This window comes from Maylandia zebra, linkage group LG20 (genome assembly GCF_041146795.1).
Source record: "Maylandia zebra isolate NMK-2024a linkage group LG20, Mzebra_GT3a, whole genome shotgun sequence".
Lineage (NCBI taxonomy): Eukaryota > Metazoa > Chordata > Actinopteri > Cichliformes > Cichlidae > Maylandia > Maylandia zebra.
In genome coordinates, this window is record NC_135186.1 from 4,950,619 (window position 1) to 4,972,333 (window position 21,715).

A 21,715-nucleotide genomic window follows, 5' to 3' on the forward strand; every position below is an offset into this window, starting at 1 on the left:
ATCGTTACTGAAGGTAGTGCCAAGATGGAATGATGAGATGTCAAACTGAATGACGTTAAATGCTGAAAGCTTCTCTGCTTGGGGTCAGTGCATTTGCCAACACTGAATTCTCAAGGACTCAGTGCACTGAAAGGGGTACTCCATTTGTTTAACACTGGACGTCTTTACCATATTTATATTTAATAAAAATATTAGATTCATGCAACAAAGAATGATCCAAATCAAATGTGCAGATGACAGTTTTAAACTCTTTTTTTTTTATCACATAACCCTGAAAAAAAGATCATACATTTTCCATGTTAATCTTCCTAAATGCCCAGTTTTCTCTGGAAAGCTTCTTCCAGGATTTCACAAGATGTTAAACTGTTGTTCAGAGGAAAAGGACAAAAAATGAATCACCCTTTCAACTGATCTTTAAGCGGAAAATTAATCAATTAACAATTAAGCCCTCTTAAACATAAAGTCACATAAAGTGCAGTGAAAAAGTTTTGGTCATATGTAGAAGTTGCTTTTAATCATATTTTTAAAAAATGCATTCATAAGCTAATTTTGAATTTGATGACAGCAACAAGTCTTAAAAAAATTGGGACATGGCCATGTTTAACACGGTGTGGCATCCTCACTTCTTTTAACAACGGTCTGCAAAACATCTGGGAACTGAGGAGACCAGCTGCTGGAGGAAAGTTGTCCCATTCTTTTCTGATATTGGATTGTAGCTGCTAAACACTGCTGGGTTTCTTTGTTGCATTTTACATTTCATGATGTGCCAAATTCTTTTGGTTAGTGAAAAGTCTGGACTGCAGGCACTGGGATGCTTCTGTGACAAAGTCATGCTGTTGTAATAGATGCTGGTTGCAGTTTAGCATTGTCTTGTTGAAATATGCAAGGCCTTCCCTGCAAAATGCATCATCTGGATGGGAGCATATGTTGCTTTAAAACCTGTATACACCTGTCAGCATTGATTGGTATCCTTCTAAATGTGCAAGCTGCCATTTCCACAGGGACTAATCCATAGTCCCCCATACCATTAGAGATGCAGACTTTAGGACTGAGTGATGCTAACAAGCCAGATGCACCCTCTCCGCTTTAGTTTAGAGGAGGAGCCATGCACGCGTCCAAATATGAATTTTAAATTTCAGTTGGTCTGAACACAGAACCGTTTTCCACTTTTCCTCAGTCTATTTTAAATGAGCCCTGACCGAGAGAAGACGTACAGCCTGATATCACTGTGTTGGTGTTGTGCATGTAATTTGACAGTGAGCCAAACTTTATAATATATCTATTTCTTTTTTATATTGCATAAATTGACAAAGAAGTATCACCAGTTGATCCAGAAGAGAGTTTTGTATGAACTCTTTTCCCCACGTTGCAAAGCTATGACATCACAACACTGCGAAAAGTCAGTTGCAATGATGATCCCTGACCAACATGACACTGCAGGAACAACACCGACATAGTGATATCAGATATACCGTTCACAGGATTATTTTTGGAAGTGTTCCTGACCCAATGCACTGATTTACATGACAAAATCATGCCTGTTTTAAATGCTGTGCTTCCTGTTATGTACTGATAAGATATTCAAAGTCTTTCCAATTTTAATGTTGAGAAACACTGCTCTGAAATAATCCCATCTTCACTACTGAAAAACTTTCTCTAAGATGCTCTTTTAACGGAGAGATCACTTAACATCGATGGATCCTCTGTAGGGGTCGTCAAGAGCCCCAAATTCCTTGGTATTCACCTGGTGGAGAACCTCTCCTGATCCCTTAACACCAGCTCCATAACTAAGAATTGCCAACAGCGTCTCTACTTCCTGCGGAAGCTGAGAAAAGCCCATCTCCCAACACCCATTCTCGCTACCTTCTACAGAGGGACTATTGAAAGCATCCTGAGCAGCTGCATCACTGTCTGGTATGGTAACTACACCGTATTGGATCACAATACCCTACAATGGATAGTGAGAACAGCTGAGAAGATCATTGGAGCATCTCTTCCCTCCATCACAGACACCTATTGCACCAGCTGCATCTGTAAAGCCACCAGCATTGTGAAGGACCCCACGCACCCCTCACACACACTCTTCACCCTGCTGCCTTCTGGCGAGAGCTACCAGAACATTCTGGCCCTCACTGCCAGACTGCAAAACCTTCTTCCTGAACACCCAGTGACTGGACTGACATACACACACATACCTTTGTATAAGTCACTACCTCAAACACTTATCTGCACAATTTCATACACGCACACACCCACACACCTTCATACATCGAGTTACTTTTTGCACAATGCTCAATGTTTTTGCACAACCCACTGTCATTGTTGCACTCTTGCGTCTGCACTGTCTGGTTTTGCACTGTCTTTGTTTTTTTGCAATTTATGCAATTTTTGCACACTTGCACTTACATAATCTTGTGTTGATTGTCTGTTATATGTTGCACCATGGCCTTGGAGGAACGTTGTCTCGCTTTACTGTGTACTGTAACACTGCACATGGTTGGAATGACAATAAAGCCACTTGACTGACTTGAATTGACTAATAGCTGATCATCCTACTGACCTGTTTCCAGTTTACCTAATTTGCAAACTGCTCCTCCAGGTCCAACATTTTTTTTGTGCTATGTTACTGACATGAAATTCAAAATCAGCTAATATTTTTCATGAAGTTTTCTATGCCTGTTTTCTATGTTCTGTTGTGAATAAGATACGTGTTTATGAGAGTTGCAAATCACTGCATTGTGTTTTTATTTACACTTTAAACAGTGTCCCAACATTTTTGGAATTGGTGTTGTCCACAAATTTAATGGATTTTTGCTCATTATCAGAAAGAAAAATTTTATAATTTGTCCTATGTCTCCACAGTCTACTTTTACTCTTTGGTTTCCATACTTATTATATTATTTTATTATACAATTATTATATTATTCAAGACAAAGATACAAAGATTAACATGCACTTGCCCACTGGGAGCATGGGAATAGCTGGTTTCACACATGAACTCCAGACAATGTCGAAAGAATCAGGTCGACACCCTGTCTGCAGATGGCCTTTCTTACGTGCAAAACACAACAGGAGATTCTCTGCTTCTAAAACGGCCTCACTACTGGAAATTTTTGTCTGGGAGTTGCCTCAGTGGGAGGCGTGCAGAAAGCAACACGCAGGGACAATTTGCTTGTTCTGAATTCACGGGACTATTACCTCCTCTGTTCTCACAAGCACAATCGGACATCACGCTGACTCTGCAATGGGGAGCTGGCAGGTTAAAGACCATTTAATGCCCAATTTGACTACACTGGACATTAGAAAACTATGCTATGGACACACACACACAGACAGGCGACCACGATACACTCTCCTGCCACCTAGGGGAATGCAACCCCCTCCCCTCTGTCACCCACCATGAGGATTAGCCCCCTGCCCCCACCTCCCTGTGCACTACCATCCCCACTTGCCCTATTATCATATTTGATCCACACTCACCCCGCTTTACTTATTTCACCCTCCAATATACACCACCAGCAAGGCATGCCCCCTTTTCTTTGACCACTCTTAGGGAGAAGAAGAGGAGGATGAAGAGGCAGGGGCTTTCATGGGGAACAATCTGCCAGGGAGACGAAGAATGAGCGGGCACTCAATTAAGGGCTGCCCATTGAGACTGCGGAGTGAGCCTGAATGTGGGCCCCTCCAAAGGAATGGAGTCCCATGAATAGATTGTGGGCCTTCATGAAATATTAAAGAGCGGACGGATTTCCCACAATATTTGTACACCTCCCTTTGTGGGGATTTCTCCCTCCATTGAGCCTGAAACTGTTAACACATCCGCTCTGAAGCACGGCCCGCAGACTGTGCTGAAGAGCCCCACAGTCCAAGCATCAAACCCTCCCCACCTTTAACTCTTTCTCCCTGTCCCCTTTACCACATCTGTCTCTTTCCTTTTGTCTTTCTTTCCCCATCTCTCACTTTTGCTTTCTTTCTTCCATAGCCTTGCCCATGAGATATTCATGGAGGGGATTACAGCAGTTTTAATCACCACCTGTTCTCACTGCAGCACTGTGTTGTGGCATGCCAGGCCAAGAAGCAAGCACCCCTCCAGTATTAAAGGGTCACGGTGCTAACTGGTGACCCCTGTCTCCACTAACACAAGCCTGACAGTGAAAGCCAGCCAGACGGCTAACAACTCTCAGCATTTCTTATCTCAAAGATACCCACAAACAAGTGTGCGGGAAACGCAAAACTCAAAGAAGCCTCGCAGTTTTGAACAAAGTGAAACAATTCCTTGATAAAGATGCACTTCGTACTCTGTACTGTACCCTGGTTCTTCCATATCTTACATATTGTGTGGAAGTGTGGGGAAATACATATAAAAATACAACTAATCCATTAGTCACAGTACAGAAACGAGCACTGCGTATTATTCACAAGGCTGGTTATCTAGATCATACTCACAAATTCTTTCTTCAGGCAAAGTTACTTAAATTCCAGGATCTGGTTAATTACAATACATCCATAATTTTGTATAAAGCTTTTACTAAACTTTTACCGGCAAATTTACAAACTAGATTTGAAATTCGAGAAAAGGTTTATAATGTGAGAGGCTTTGGAGAATTCAAATTACCCAGAACTCGAACAACCCGTAAAGGCTTTTGTGTGTCTGTATGTGGTGTGAAAATCTGGAACAGTCTGAGTTTACAATTGAAACAATGCAAAAATATTCATAGATTTAAATTTCTCTACAAACAGTTGGTCTGGTCACAGTATACTCAATGATGGGTTTTAGTGTGCTCTGTAATGTCTGTCCTCTTACCATTGCTGGTATGGATTCCAAAATAAAAAATAAAAAATAAAGTGTGCGTATGTATGTACATATATGTACTTGTGTGTGTAGATATATATGTATGTATATGTATGTGTGTCTGTTACTTGTAGTTATTACTGCCTGTTACCTGTGGTAATGCAATTTATAATTTATATATTCTGTATTCAGTTATGAAGGCTCTAATTGCTGGTTGCGAGCTGCCGCTTAGATGCTTGTATCTGCCCGGGGCTGTTGATGGGTCTGTATGCAATGATGGGCGTAGCTGCGGGAAGTTTATTGTTTTTTTTTGTTGATGAGTGAGTATAGGGGTGGGATTTAATAAGTTTTCTTCGTCCCACTCCTTTTTCAGGCAAGTTTTGTTTTTTGTTTTGTGTATTTTATGTTCAATATAGGTATTTGTTGTGCCTGAAAATGAATAAATAAATGAAAATGAATGAAATGAAAGGTGCAAAATATCAAATAAGGTGTCTTTAGCTGGCCTTAATCAGTCATCATTGTATGAGACACCAACTTACTGCAATGCAACTCAGCAAAAGTTAGATTCTCCTGCATACACACACTCTCTGTCTCTCTCTGTCTCTCTCTGTCTCTCACACACACACACACACACACACACACACACACACACACACACACACAGGGATCAAGTTGAGTGGAGCTGTATAGAGAGTGAGAGCTATGTGGTTAAGTAGGTGGTTAAAGCTGCCATTAGCATCAGAATGACCACATATTCTGCCATGAGTCAACATTAGTTTGTGTCAGAATTGAGGGGTTGAGGACAGGCCAGCGACTCTCACTGACAAGGGTACTTTGTTCATAGTTTGATTCATGGGGCTTAGATGATTTGTAAATGTGTGAAAGTGTAAATGAGGATGTTACTGTTGCTCAGGTTTTTGGGTTGGTTGTGGGGGGTAGTGACTAGGACACTTCAGGCGATTATGACCTGATAATATTTGTTCATATCTGACCTCTTGCACGCACTTTTAATTTTCTAAATATTTTACAGGTTAAGCATTCAACATGAAGGCCTGTTGAGTAGCTTCAGCCAAGTAAAACACACTCTAACGGAAAATGCCAAAGGCAAGCAAGGCATCCATGCTTCTCCAGCTCTTTACTGCTTGAAAGCCGACCAGGAGCAACCCTTGAAATCCTTTTCTGGACTGAGCAATTTCTGTGATATCTCAGGCCTGCTTATAGAACAAAATGACTGAGTGTGCTTTACTCTTGGAAGAATCCAGAAACTATTCTAATGGTCATCAAACCAAGTATTTATTGCTACATACTGTCAAAACTTGTCCTTAAGAGTACAGGGGAGGTCTTCAAATGTCGTCTTTATGGGGGAAAGATCTAGAATAGACTGCACCGCCATCCAATACGCATACCACATACCAGCTCTTTTTGGATGAAATAGTTTTGTCTTTAATTTTGCTTACAAAGAATTGCCCCAAAAGGCTTTTAAAAAGGACAGCACGATGGTGTGGTGAATAGTCCTGGGTTTGAGTCTACCAGCTGGCCCCCTACCCCGTCCACTCTGGGTACTCCGGCTGCCCAACCACAATCAAAAGATATGTTAGACTAATTGGCAATGCTAAATCTGCCATAGGTATGAATGTGAGGGGTTGCCTGGCTTTTTCTCTGCTGGGTGTATCCTGCCTCTCACTCTGTGACAGCTGGGATGAACTCCAGCTCCATGCAGCCCCGAACTGGACGAGCCAAAGAAAATGAATGGATGAAGTTCTGATTTCAAACGTTGCCCTCGATAGCACACAAATTGGTGTCTCTAGAAACATTTAGAGCTTCTTGACCACTGCTTGTAGCTCTTTGGGTCCAAATGATGTTGGTGTTATATTAAATAACTCTTCCCTGATGGACATTTCCACATTTAATATGTCATAGAATAGAAGAAAAGTTGTAAATCAAACAGGTAATGAATTTATCCTACTTACTTTCAGATTTTTTTACATACACGTGAATACAACAGTGCAGTCGTTATTATTATAAATACACCCTGTGGTCTCCCTTCTGTGCTTTATCCTAAAGTAAGAGCTCTAAGAAAGACCTTCTGTATTGGAGATGTGACAGAAATCTAACAGAAAGTAAAAGTATGGCCTGATATTGTTAGAAGTAAATAAAACAAAAAGCTTTCTTTTTTGATGGTTTGTTTTTGTTTTGGAATAATCTGGATGAACTGACCTTATGAGCAACTTGTCTGTGTTCATCCAAAAGTTTAACTCTTCAGGTTAAACTTCACTATAGAGCGTGTAGTCGCACTAGACTGCTGCCCACTCCAGCAGAGACCCAGCTGTGGAGCGCATTGGAGAGCAGGACGCTTGGTCTGGCCTCCATATGCTAGGGTCTGGGGTCCAGGCTGTCAGCGTAGCTCCAGCACATGGAGGGCTGTTGGGGGTGTTGTGAGGTTGTGTGTGGTGGTCGGGGGGGGGGGGGGGGGGGCTGCCGTTCCACCAGCATTGTACCATGAGGACAAGAGCTGAGCACTACCCAGCAGGAGAGTTGGGGGGGTTTCTAAAGAGAGATCAACTGGAGCTCCTTTTCTCACACCCAGCTCACTTTGCCCTGCTCCGTGTCTCCTCCCTCCCGTTCCTCAGCAGATTGATACACTGGCTGAAATGTAATTTTCTTGTGTGTCTCATATGAAACTGCGTTCTTCTGTTTGCTTCGCCTTCCCACCCACTCATCTGACCGATTCTCGAAGTGGAATTGAGCTGCTTTGTTTCTCAGGCATCTTGTCTACATCTACATCAAAGTCAGTCGTGAGAAGATGGTTAAAAAAAATAAAAGAAAGAAAAGGAGTAGGGGGCCAGGGACGAGACAAATCTCTTTGGCTTTCCCTCCACACAATGGTTCTCATTTGAATTTCCCCATATATTGCTGATCACCAGTCTGAATGGTGCCCCTGATGAAGTGTTGTTTTTGTGGTTCCACACATGAATTCCAAAAACCCCAGGGATACATTTTCCTCTTTTTGTCTTTGCCTTCAAAGTTATTTGGAACGGGACGTGATGGAATGAAGAAACTGAGAGGTCAACAGGTCCAAACGCTCGATGCTGCTTACCAAACTTCTCACCGTGTCAAAGAGCATTTAAACTGACTGCAAACTAAGCTGAACAAATTTCAAGCAATCAGACTTTGACATTTTGTTTTAATGAACTTTCTGACGGGTTACACCTACAGGCAATCCATGCATAAAGCTCCATCCTGTCTACATCTTTATTTTTGATGACTGAAGTTAGTATTTTCATAAACCTGAAAATGCATCAGCTTATGCCGCAGTCACTTGTTTGAAGCCTGTGAAGATATATTCCAGCATTATTTCTCTGTTTATGTTAGTCTGCTATTTAACATAATATTATCTCATTTTATTTTAAGAGGCTGTATAGATAAGCTTAAGATATTATATAGCATTAGTGATTCTTGGCTCAGTTTAATATGTATAAATCACTTCACAGTGTAAAGGTATCCGCACATTCATTATCCTTAAGTACCGGGAGGTGTCACCCAATTTCACGTTGCAGGCTTGAACGCGTCACTCTGCTGCCCCCTGCTGTCAGAACTTAGAAGAACCGTGGAGGCGTATATTTTTTTGATGTCATGTATCAGTATCTACATTACAGGCTTTTTTTGTGACTGATATACACGTATACATCTGCAATCTTCTGAATAAATTGCACGCTTACCTTTTTTATTCTTAGGTTTTCCTTTTTTTTGGTTTGCAACTTATTTATTTGGTTATTTACAACCATAACTCAAAAAATGCTGGGACTCTAGCAAAAATGTAAAAAAGAAACTAAATGCAATTATTTGCATATCTTATAAACCCATATTTTCTTCAGAAAGAACATTAAAAGCTTATTAAGTATTTAAAATGAGATAATGTAACATTTTTAGATGATTGATGGGGCAGTGCCATGTTTACCACTGTGTAACATCCTCTCTTCTAACAGCAGCCCATAAACATCCAGGAACTGAGGAGACCAGCTGCTGGACGTCTGGGAGAGGAATGTTGTCCCAGTTTTGTCTGATACAAAATCCTAGCTGTTCATAAGTCCTGGGTTTTCTTTGTTGCATGTTTTGTTTCATGATTTTTAATTTGATTTTCATGAGTGCAAGCAGGTCAGTTCATTACCCAGACTCTTTCATGAAGGAGTATGTGTTTTAACATTAGCGTGCTGAAATAAGCACGACACTGTCTAAATGACACATCTGGATGTTCCTCCCCGCTTTAAGATTTCCAAGTTTCAATTGGTTTGAACACAGAACAGTTTTTCACTTTGCCTGAATCTATTTTAAATGAGCTTTGGCCCAGAAGCTGCGGATGTCACAGTGAACCGTGTTCACAGAACTATTTCTGGAAGTCTTCCTGGGCCTGTATAGTGATCTCTATGACAGAATCATGACCATTTATAATGCAGAGTTGCCTGAGGGCCTGAAGATCACAGGCATAAAATATTGATTTTCGGACGTGACCCTTTGCGCAGAAATGTCTCCAGATTTTCTGAATCTCTTTTGATGAATTTCTTTTGATGACACTATGCACAGCAGACAGAGACAGATCTTAATAATTTTACATTATTTGAACATTATTCTGAAATAGTTTCATAATTTGTGGAGACGGCTTTTTGCAGAATGATGAAGCTCTGCCCATATTTACTTCTGGGAAGCTCAGAAGTCCTTTATCCAGTCATGTTACTGACCTGTTGCCAGTTAGCCTAAATATTTGCACATTTTCCCCCCAGTTATCTCTTTTTAAGACAATTTACTTTTCTACAGTCCCAACTTTCTTGGAATTGGGGTTCTAATTTTATTATTTTCATCCTGTGGATCGGTAAACGCTTTTTAAAGATGGAAATAACTTTTTTTGTGTAAACTTTATTGTTTATTAGATCGTGGTTATTACTCTTCTGTAAAGTGACCCAAAACACCGAGTATGGTGAATTTTGGGTGACGATGATAGAAATTTTTCCTACTCATTTATGTTAGGGCAAGCACGTTTGTGCCACCTCTACTGTAATTTGGTATAATTCTGCATGCATATTTGTCTTCTCCCTTTCAGCCGTCCAGTGAAAAAGCTGCACTCATCAGTGAAAGCAGCTGTAATGGTTATGTCTAAGACAAGGGATTTTAGAGTCCACATCTGTTTTGGTGTCATGTGTGCAATGTATTGATCCATACAGGTACTATATTTGTATTTTAACTCCAAGCTACAAGTGTGAACTTTAGAAGCAATCAGCTCATGTGATAACCGTGACAGGGTTATAGGGTTAGCAATATCTCTGGTCCAAAATTCAGCCAGTCCATGAACATTTTTGTGGTTGACTGGGTTTCTGCACACACCAAGAGTTTCAGAATCAGAATCAGAATCAGAATACTTTATTGATCCCTGGGGGAAATTATTTTTTGTTACAGTGCTCCATTTTAAACCAACATTAAGACAAGACAGACAATACGCTAACTAAGAATAGTACAATATATACATATATATACATACATACATACATAAGTCACTTATAAATAAATAGTTGGAAAAGAAACATGTGTAGTTGTAGCAGCAAACAGTGTGTTAAGTGGATGCGTTGTACAGGGAGATGGCCACAGGCAGGAAAGATTTCCTGTGTCGTTCAGTGGTGCTTTTCGGTAATCTCAGTCTCTCACTGAACGAGCTCCTGTGACTGACCAACATGTCATGGAGTGGGTGGGAGGTGTTATCCAACATTGTCTTTATCTTGGACAGCATCCGCCTCTCCGACACCACCTTGAGGGAGTCCAGCTCCATCCCCACAACATTGCTGGCCTTACGGATCAGTTTATTAAGTCTGTTGGCATCTGCGACCCTCAGCCTGCTCCCCCAGCATGCAACAGCATAGAGGATCGCACTGGCCACCACAGACTCATAGAAAATCCTCAGCATTTTCTGGCAGATGTTGAAGGACCTCAGTCGCCTCAAAAAATAGAGACGACTCTGGCCCTTCCTGTAAAGTGCTGTGGTGTTTTTAGCCCAGTCCAGTTTATTGTCAATGTGTACTCCAAGGTATTTATAGTCCTCCACAATGTCAACACTGACCCCCTGGATTGAAACAGGGGTCAAGTGTTTCCTGGTCTTCCTGAAGTCCACGATCAGTTCCTTGGTCTTTGCCACGTTGAGCTGCAGATGATTCTGCTCACACCACGTGACAAAGGAGTCGACCACAGCCCGGTACTCTGTCTCATCATCCCTGCTGATGCATCCAACCACCGCAGAGTCATCAGAAAACTTCTGAAGATGGCAGGTCTCTGTGCAGTGGCTGAAGTCTGAGTTTGATCTAGATACTATAAGTTGAGGCATTTACACTACAAGGTGTGCTTATTTTCTATAAACAGAGAGTACCATTAAAGAGTCGATTCCTGATTTGGTTTAGTGCTTCAAAAAAAAAGACCTTAAAAAGATCAAAAATCCAGCTCACTTGAAACAGAGGTGTCAATCTCACTTTCCATTTGACACTGTCCTGGATGAGGGTTGAGGACAGGCTGGCGTGCAGTCTGGTCTTTGTTATAACAAGCACTGTGTCTTGAGAAGACCTACACATCTGTATTCACTGCCAATATGTATAAAAGAGAGTGTGTTTTAGTTACTTTACCTTTAATTGGAACCAGTTCAGCCTATAAGGCCAAACTGGAACAAAGGTCCACCTTTTCCTTTCTTTTCTTATTTTAAATTCAATAGCTAATACTAAAAGTTTTTAAAATAAATTAAAAGATTGTTTTCAGAAAGAAAAAAAACTACATAAGATATTCATTTGTAAGGGATAATTGTGGTTTAAATATTGCGTCACTGATGGCTTCTAGATTCTGAGGTAGGTTCTGGGGTAAGTAGTTCTACATATTACTTTGATCATGCCGTTTCCTCTTTAGTTCACCAAAATTAAATGCTGGTTTAAGCTGTGTTTAGTCCTTACATTTCCATTCTGCAATTTTACAGACAAATGAGAAGTCAGCTGTTTGGTAGTCAACTGGTTACATGGTATGCCACATAAATGCATCCTTCAAGAGTTAAGTCTTGCCTGACACTTCAATAATAGTTTACTCCCTTGTTTTTATTTCTATTTTATACTGTACAAGCAATCAAAGCAAAAGACAAAAAGCAAAATAACCCAAAATTGGAAAAAAACAATCTGCCTCAGCTTGCTCACAGTAATCTGTCCACACGATGGCGAAGGAGAGTAAAAAAAGGATAACGAATGCCTGTTGGTGTGTGCCAGGACCAGGTTTTTAAAGGTTTTTAAAGCAGAAAACGTGGATCATGTGCACATCCAACCGAACTGAGACATATGGAGAATTACTCTTCTTTCTTTTTCATGTGTTTAAAATGTATGTTAAAAAAAGGTGAAATGGTCATTTGTATTACATTTCCTGTACGTGCTGCAATCCTGTCTTTAAGAATGTGTGTTAATTGTTTAGGAATGTACTATCTTAAGTTGATCTAATACAGCAGGTAGAGATCTAAATGTTTTTGTTATTGTTGACTGTGTATACATATGCTGCTTTTTTTTCATGGATGTTTGCATCTTGGGAGACTTACGGTAGCATATTGCATGTTTATAACTAACATTTCAGAGCATTTTCATTTTTCTTCATATACTTAAATGATTTTTGCAGTGAAATTGAGCAAAAAAGAAGAAGAAGAAGAAGAAGAGAACACATTTTAATTGCAAAAAAGGACAACTAAGGTAATGCACAAGAGCGCTAAGAGGACTAAAGCACAAGGAAAAATGACAACGCATTCTCATGTGGGAACATGCTTAGTGATCATTCAACCATGGCTAGAATTTGGCAGTGTCCTTATCACATAAGTGAGATCTAACTTGAATCACTCATCTCATGCCAATGAGGAAGGGCACTGAGTCAGGCAGAAATCATTTATCATTGAGATGTCATGATCTTTGCTTTTATTTTGTGGTCTTATGTAGTCGTAGCTCTTCTGTGGAAAGGGGGGGAAAAAGGGAAGAAAAGGTGAGTGTAGTGTAGCAAAAACAGCTTCAAACCAAGAGCGCACATGTGGCAGCAGGCTAATCTAGAAAACAAGAAAGAAAACAAGTCAAACAGGACAGTTGTCAGTTTGATTTAGTCCAGTACTTTTTAGGTCCGATACTAACAAGTTCCTGTAGATGACTGATTCCATCCCTGATTGTGCAAGCTGAACACTAACTATGCGACTGTAAGACTATTTAATGCTACACTGAGGCTTTTAGCCTCATCCCAGTGACAAAGGAGTTTCCACTTTCAATCTGTCATTGAGGTATTCATGTTGACTTTGTCTTGGCAGAGTTCTTATTGTAATATCTGACATGAGGGTTCAACAAGGTTAGTCTTGATGCATTCTCAATCATCCAGGAAAGTAAATCTCCAAAAGTTCTGTTCATCTGGACGTAGCTTTTTGTGGGAGAAACGTTTCGTCACTCATCCAAGTGACTTCTTCAGTCTCATCTGACTGCAGGTTTCCCCGAATCTTATAAACAGTACATTTGCATAATGACTGAAACCAGCCCACTGAGGGAACAATGGGCTGGGAGGTCAGAAACCTGCAGTCAGCTAAGACTGAAGAAGTCACTTGGATGAGTGACGAAACGTTTCTCCCACAAAACGCTACGTCCAGATGAACAGAATCAACTTTTGGAGAAGGTTAATTTAGCTGTAGACCTGAAGCCAAGGGATACAAACGACAAAGAAAATGTGAAAGAAATTTGCCAGATTACCTGCCAGAGTAAATCATGGATTTAAATATATGTATATGTTTAACAACCAAGAACACTGGCATTCACTTATACCTCAGTAGTGTTGGTTCGAGTTGGGAGTGGTTTGCTGGAGATGTGGGCTGCAGGACCAGACTGGCACAGGGCTGGCTGTCGGGCAGTCATGTAGAACCCCACAGAGCAATGTACTCTGGGAGGTGGTACAGGTCAGTGGTAGCGTGAACTGAACGGGGAAGTGGTGTAACCCGTCTGAGAGCACGCCACTCCTGGTGTGAGAATGTAGCCAAAAAGCAATAGCAGACAAGCAAAAGACATGATGGTAATTATCACCTGTCATGTGACACATACAGCCATTCTGTAAACACAGAGGATTATCAGTGTTTCACGTGGTATTACATTTGTGATTTAGCATTTGATTTAGCACTGTTGAATCTGATTAGTTTTGAAAAAATGTTGACTTTTTGGTTTGTTTGAGAGCCAACATTGTCTGGTCTGTCACTACCAGAGCAAAGTCAGGCATCTTGTAATCCGCGGATTAGGAAGGTCTGGGAGTGGTGCCTGAAATGACTACTAAAGGAGCAGGCTGCGGTTTACCATATGTGCTTGTGTTCAGACAGAAGCCTCAACACATGCAGTTATTTCCTTTCATCACTGATGCACCTTTGCAGGTGCCCCAATGACAAGTCACTTCCAAACTGCTCTTCCCACTGTACTCAAATATAGACATGCGTAACACTCATTATTTTCTCCACACAGTTTAGTGGTCAGCCCCTTGTGCTGTGTTATGGTTATGAATTACTCACAAGTCAGTTATTAATGGAAACTAAAGCTATTCTCATTTTTGTAATGAAAACTAACTAATTAATTCGTTTCGGGGCATGGTCTTCACCTGGCTCACTGTCACTCTGTCAGCAGACACCCAGAGCGATCGTTAATGCGAGTAACATCTGTGTTTTTCCTACTATTGCAAACCAAAAACATCAGGTGTGAAAAAGCGGTCTGGTGTGCAGGGTTATCTAGACAGTGCATAGCCCAAAGCAAATTCATTATTGTGCATTGATGGTTAAAGTATGTAAAAATGAATGAATAGTGATGGCAGCATGAGAAGTGTAGTGGTGGGAAAACGTGGGTAACTGAACATCACTCATCTCACTTATAAACGTCTGAGTATCGTGTTTCACAAACCTGAGCAGGTTCAGACCTTTTTTAGCCTCTTAGCAGATACAGCATTGTACCATGTGTCAATCAATCTTTATACCCATGTCAGCATGCAGGAAGAACAGGAGGAAAGGTGTTGAGCCACCTGATCTGTTACGAGAGTTTGGTTTTCTGGACTAGTACAGTTCTGTAGCCACTGTCTATGCATAAAAGGTATTCATGGTATGACTGCAGGGGAGTTCCTGATTGTAGCAAGGTGAAAAGTCTCTGTTTTTCTTTCAAGTACCTGTCCTGGCAACTGGTACAGTAGCTTGCCAAAAACCGGTGTGGCAGAAGCATTCTACTGAGCAATGCTTCGATGTAAAAGTGCTCCGACCACTTTACTGCTTTGACTTTGACTTTTCTTTATTGTTGCATTGCTGATCTCCAGGAAAGAAATTTCAAGCACAAATGAGAAAGACTAGCTTTTCTTAGATTATTAAAATATGCATCTTATTTATATTACAAAACTTTAACTCCTCTCAGTGAGCTTACAGACTAATCAATCAAATTACAGTTTACATCCATATTGGTCTGGACTCATATACAGTCGTGGTCAGAAGTTTTCAGACAGTCATCATGGGTATGAATTTTATAGTGATTTGTAGGTTTTAATAACTTAATTGAACTCTTCTTTTATGAGAGTGGAAAGACTGTACATAATACAACTTTAGTGACTTTAGAAAACAACAACTGGGTGAAAAGGTTTTGAATTTATTTTGGATTTTCTCTAATCCACACAGGATGAAAAGTATACTAATACTGGGTTAAATGTTCCTTAGTAAGTTACACATGGACTCTGACACATTTGGCACCCATCAACAAGCTTCTTGTATAACACTCGCTTGATATTTGACTATTCTTCTTGGAATAATTGGTAGAGTTGATTTAAATTAGTTGGTTTGTTGGCATGGACTCTGCTTTTAGGCAAATTTTAGACAGAAGTGACACTGAGGCTTTGGGAAGGGCCATACATCCAACGAAATTAGAAATATGATCAGTCTGTCCTTCTGTTCCTCAAATCATTATGTCACAATTAAATTTGCCTTTGGGATATACTGGTCACTTTATCCTATTAGACATTTGTGTGGAACTTTGACATAACTAGCAGCGCGTAGCTTGAACCAATCCCACAGGGCAAGAGTACTAAGTGCCACCATTGCACACGTTCATATCTGGAGTCAATTTAGAATTTAACTCACGCTAACTGTGGAAACAAGTTCCTGGAGAGAACATGGAAATTCCACACAGAAAAACCCCAGACTGTTAGTAGATTTGAACTCAGGACCTTCTTGCGTTTGGGCAACAGTGCTAACTGCTGCACGTAGCATGGAAATGTGTTTCATGGTGGTCACAGTAACCTTCATCTATTACCACCGAATTCAAACCAGTTCATCCTCGATTTAATTTCTCACATATTTAAAGAAACTCTGTCGTGGGTTAGATGAAATATCAGGCTCATGAGAATGAAATAGACCGTAGGAAAACATAATAATAAAAAAATTTCTTTTGGACTTCATTAAATCTGCTTAGTTGCTTTCCATCCTAAAGTAATGCTTCTGCACCCATACGTGAATGGTACATTAATGATGGTATTATTTATTTAAATTTTTTTTATAGCTGTTACTACTTTGTTGACTGATGCATGTATTTATTGTTTATTAGAAAGTCATAGTAAAAGTTGCTGAATTGGCTTACAGGAAGACGTTATCTAATACCCCAATAAACTCTTAATATCTATTTGTATCTTCAAGAGAGCTTAATTGTGAAAAAGTGAAAGTACTCTGCACAGGAATCATAATCTATTGTGAAACACCAACACTTTAAATGAAGAAGTATGGTTGGAACAGACTGCAACAATCTCATTTTAAAGTCAACTTCAGCATATTACTTTAAATCTGAAGGCTGTTTAACACTTGCAAACATGGTTGCAGTTCTCTGGTGCAGCCTTAAACCATTTTTGCCTCTGTTATTGTTCTGGGTCAGAACTGAGAGTAGTGTTCATGATCTTTGTTTTTGGCAGTTTTGTTGCATTCTTCTTTAATCTCAGATAGTTTCAGGTACACAGATTGTGTTTAGCCTGGCGCCTGTCTTCACTCATGTAACATCAGGAAGTAAATCTATCTTTTTCTCTGAGAAAATGCACAGTAGGCAATCTAATTTCCCTTTGACGTTTTTACATCTCTGCCCAGGGCACAATAATTATTAGTTTTCCATTACTCCATTCTGTCGACACCTCAAAATTGCCTTGAGGGGATTTCTTTAATTTTGTCAAAAAATATATGATTAAGCTACTTTCACAGAGCCCTGAATTTTGAATTTTTCTACACATTTCTGAAGACCGCATATGCAATAATGAAAGTCTGTATGATGTCAGATTAAAGCTACGGTCAAACTGAGTAGCGAGCAGCTAACATTCTGGTTTATTCACTGCTTGTGAGTCATGCCTGTTATCTCCTCCGCAATATATCCATGCAGCTACCTTGCCTAAACTACAAGGAGTATTTCCAACACTGAGAATGCATCTGAAAAACATTACTTCCAGGTGTGAGAAAAACTGAGAAAAACTGATAACGGTGTAGAATATTCTAAGCTCATTTTTCCTGAATTGCAAGAAGTTCATGTGTTTGGCTGGCAAGTTAGAATCAGTGGTTAAACCTCAAATTCATTATGACCACACAAAACACATGATCATTACTCAAGAACTCACACATATTATTATTATTATTATTATTATTATTATTATTATTATTATTATTATCAATGGTAGTAGTTTTACTATTTTGCTTCTGGGGATCCAGACTGTTGTCATTCTTTAAGCAATAGTTTTCCAGTGGCAGGCCTAAAAAAACTATCTACAGCAGATTAACAGTATCTGAAAGTCATGTCCTTAACAGCTAAAAATAGGTCTAGCAAAGACCTGATACATGACCTACATCTGACCCTTCATTTAATCCCTCTACTGTTCACTAAAAACTCATCAGAAATAGTCTCAGTGGTAGGGTGGCTGTCAAGAAGGCAAAAGGCTTTGGTATGCCAAATTACACAAGAACTGGACTAAAAATCAGTAGCAACATGTCTTGTGATTAATCTAAATTTAAAACTTCTGGCTCAAATTATCATCAACGTGTACTGAGGAGGTCAGGAGAGAAACACAACAGCAAGTGTCTAAAGGCGTCTTTAAAACAGGGTGGAGGCTCTGTCAGTGGTTTTGGAGTCGTGTCAAAACTGATGAAAATATAAATGAAGAAAAGTCAGATTTTGATGCACCATGCAGTACTATCTCAAAAGCCTCTGATCGATATCGACCTCATATTTCAGCCCCGAAATTACCCCAAAGTCATTGCCACTGCAGTTAAAGCAAACCTGGTTCAAAAACACAACAGAAGTCTATCAAACCTCAAAATTATTAAAGCAATGTGGAATCATCCCAACAGAGAACAGAACAAAGAAGAGAACTAATGAAATATCCCTTAAGAAACCTGGAGAACTACTTATTTAGAGTACATCAAGAAATTACAAGAAATCTTTCCTAAGAGAGTTCAGACTTTGTTGAATGCTTTGTAGAAATATATACAAACTCTGTTTTTCCCCCTTTGAAACTGTATTTCCATGTATGTTTTCACATGATTAAATAAATCACTGCACCTTTTTAACATTTTCCAAGTAAACTATTAAAAAATAAGTGTGGACCATTGCACAGAAAACAATCGATTGCACTCATATTTGATCACATACATGCAAACTATCTGGTGCAAAATGTCGTTTACAGTATATGGTGCCCTGACCTGCAGACTTGCTCAGTGTAATACATATTTTCATAACTTTTAATAGAAAACTTCAGATGTGTTGTGTTTATATGCACTATGAGAGTTAAAAGCACATTTTAGACAGTATAAATAATCAAAATATTATATGAGTGTACTTAACTTTATTAAACAAATATAATGGTGAAAGCACCATTCATTAAATATTAATAGATTTACAGTAACAACAGAAGCCAACTGAAATACCCTCAAATCCTCTGCAAACACATACTAGTTTTCTTTCCACTGGTTGCTCTCCTATTGAGATCAGTGTTTCCCTATCAGTTCAGGGGAGACAGACTGTCTGGTGAGAGTAGGTGATCATTATCTACTGTCCTCAGCGGACAGACAGGCCTGCTGTTCATGCCTCACTGTATGTGGGTGGTATGCTGAGCTCTGATACCTGTGCTGCTAGTACCTCTGTGCTTGTAGCAACATTAGGAGCTGGAAAGCCCCAACCACCACGTGTCTCAGAGCTGAAACAATGTGTAAAACTGTAAAAAGGCAGCTGACTGTAACAGATCACAGATCAATGCAAATGTGTGCACGTTTGTGCTGCTGTTAAGACTTATTTTAATAGTACATTTTGTCATTATTGTGCAGCATGCTTTAACGTCTTCGACAAGTTCAAATAAAATAGTAAAACTATGTGAAGAGCATTGCTTTTAGCAAAATGTCATATATAAACAGCTTTCTTGAGTTGTTAGTTTAGGGAAGATCAAATCTACAGTTTAATATTACATATGTTTTCCCACCTGTTGCCTTTCCTAAGGTCGTGGAGATCAAATGTAGATAAGATTTTAGGATTGCTGTGTGTTAGAACATTACTTGTCACTCACGTAAACTCAGTACACCTAAATAAGTCTTTGATCGCCCCGCTTCAAAAGGGGGAATATTTTTGACTGAAGTTAAAACACAGCCTCTTGACCCCTGCTTCAACCTAAACAGCCTCCACGGTTTCACACACAATGGCATAAACAGTGTGAGAAACCCGGTGAGATCAAAGCGGGCAACAACAGCTGCGCGGTACCTGTGGGAGGAGTGTGTGTATGTGTCCGTGTGCACCTGCAGACACAATCATAGAGCTGCCTTGCTTACCGGGCAGATAGCAGTCGCAGCCGGACCCACAAACAAACCGATAGCTTACCTGAGTCATGGATGCAGAGAAGTCCCCCCAAGGTGCGCAGATTCTGGACATCGGCTCAAACTCGCCCCCTTGTGAGCCTAAAGGTGCGCAGGAGACCGGACAGCTGGAGAAGCCGCCGTATTCATACGTGGCTCTCATCGCCATGGCCATCAAGGACAGCGAGAACAAGAGACAGACTCTGAGCGGGATCTATCAGTATATAGTGTCCAAGTTCCCCTACTACGAGAGGAACAAGAAAGGTTGGCAAAACAGCATAAGACACAATTTGTCTCTCAACGAGTGCTTCGTCAAGGTGCCCAGGGACAGCGGAGGGGACAGAAAGGGCAACTACTGGATGCTGGACCCCGCATTTCAGGACATGTTTGAGAAGGGAAACTACCGACGGCGGAGGAGGGTGCGGAGACCCTACAGACCCCCGAGTGTGCCTTACCTGGGCGGGAATCCCGTGGAGTACTCTGAGTCGCTCTACCTGCAGCCTTACGTGAGCAGCTCCTGGAGCATGTGCCAGCCCGGCTCGACCCCACCGACGGGATATGCGTCAGCTACGGTCAGCACGGGACACAGCCGCAGCGTGTCCCCGGGCACCTCCATGACCTCCTACTGCACCCCTCCTCCCCACTTTCACCATCCTCACTACGGCGCTTACCGCCGCCACCCGCCCGTGCTGGTCCCCCACAACGGGTATCCTTACGGCGGGGTGACCCAACCGATGAGCCCGGATGGAGGCACCGTTTCCGTGGCTTGCAGCTACCAGCAGTTCACCTCCTACGGCAGGCCAGCGGACCCAGCCCTGGCTTATTTAATGGACCAGTAGGACTTTTGAGTTATTTTGTGCTTTGATGGCAAGTTCACATCTGAGTTCGCCTCTCACCATTTCAGTTCGGCTGTCACTGGTTTGTCAGGTACTTGGTTTAGTTTGGCAGTTTCATATGTCTGTTATAAATAATGCTGTTGATGATTTTGTTTGTATAGATTTTGTACAGTTTTTATAAAGTTTGGGTTTTTGTAAGAATTACAGACGGCAGGTCTACCATATACCATGTCATTTTATTTCAAACTTGCCCCCATCAAGTGTGAACGGCAGGAAGACAGCTGATCTAAGGGTCTGAGGTTTGAGGTTTGCATTTTTATTTTGTAATTTTTTTTTTTACTGCGGGTTATGGGCTTACAAATAAGCAAACTTTTGTTCTTTTTCTCTGTTTTTTTTATATTGGTATATAATTTTGAATAGGCCTGTACGTTTGCTGTAACGTTATTTATTTGTTTTCTCCGGATTTATCCAAATGTGTGAGCTGCTATAAAAGATGAATGACATTCAAGCACTGACCCGTTTTCTCATTCGATTGTGAATGTTTGTTTGATGTAAAATACATCACGTTTGTTCAAATAAAGTTATTTTTGCATCAGAAACTTCACCCTCTCCAATTTGTTATCATTATTATTCATTTATTAATGATGATGATGATGATTATTGTAGAAGACTTGATACATTTTAAGCGAGGCTACCTGAAAATGCAGGTTTTAAAATGGATATTAGCTGTAATATTTCACAGACCTGTATGCTTTGTTTAAACTGTTTCTAAGTATTGAAGGTTTTTACTTGTGTAAAGTGATGGAAACTTTTTCAAGCGGAAGTACTTTGATACTGAGGAAATATAGGAAAACCTGATATTTCTAAGAAAAGTTCGGAAGCCAATAACAATAACAGTTAATAAAGTTTTATGTCCCGAACACGCTTTTTAATCTGGGTTAATACCCTGTCCCGCATTCCAACAAGATCATAGCATGTATCCTCTGCACAGCTATTTACTTACCGTCGAGGAAAAACATGCTTAGTTTCTTTCATTTTTAATTTGTTTTACTTTAATAAACACCGCCACCAAAATGTGTTATTGGGCGCAAATGAAAAGCAGCATCGTAAGCGTTAGAGTGGACAGCAAGGATTTAATGAACCCTATTGGAATGCGTCCAGGTATTGACGTACTTTCCGTTTCCGTTACAGGGG

The 21,715-nt window shown here is 40.4% G+C and overlaps 1 protein-coding gene across 1 annotated transcript; it reads left to right on the forward strand.

Moving 5' to 3' along the window:
- Window positions 1-19,634: 19,634 nt before the first annotated feature.
- On the forward strand, window positions 19,635-21,078 carry foxl2l (forkhead box L2-like). Its single transcript, XM_004554201.2, has one exon. The coding sequence runs from the start codon at window positions 19,718-19,720 to the stop codon at window positions 20,522-20,524; it is 807 nt and encodes a 268-aa protein (XP_004554258.1). The 5' UTR covers window positions 19,635-19,717; the 3' UTR covers window positions 20,525-21,078.
- Window positions 21,079-21,715: the final 637 nt, after the last annotated feature.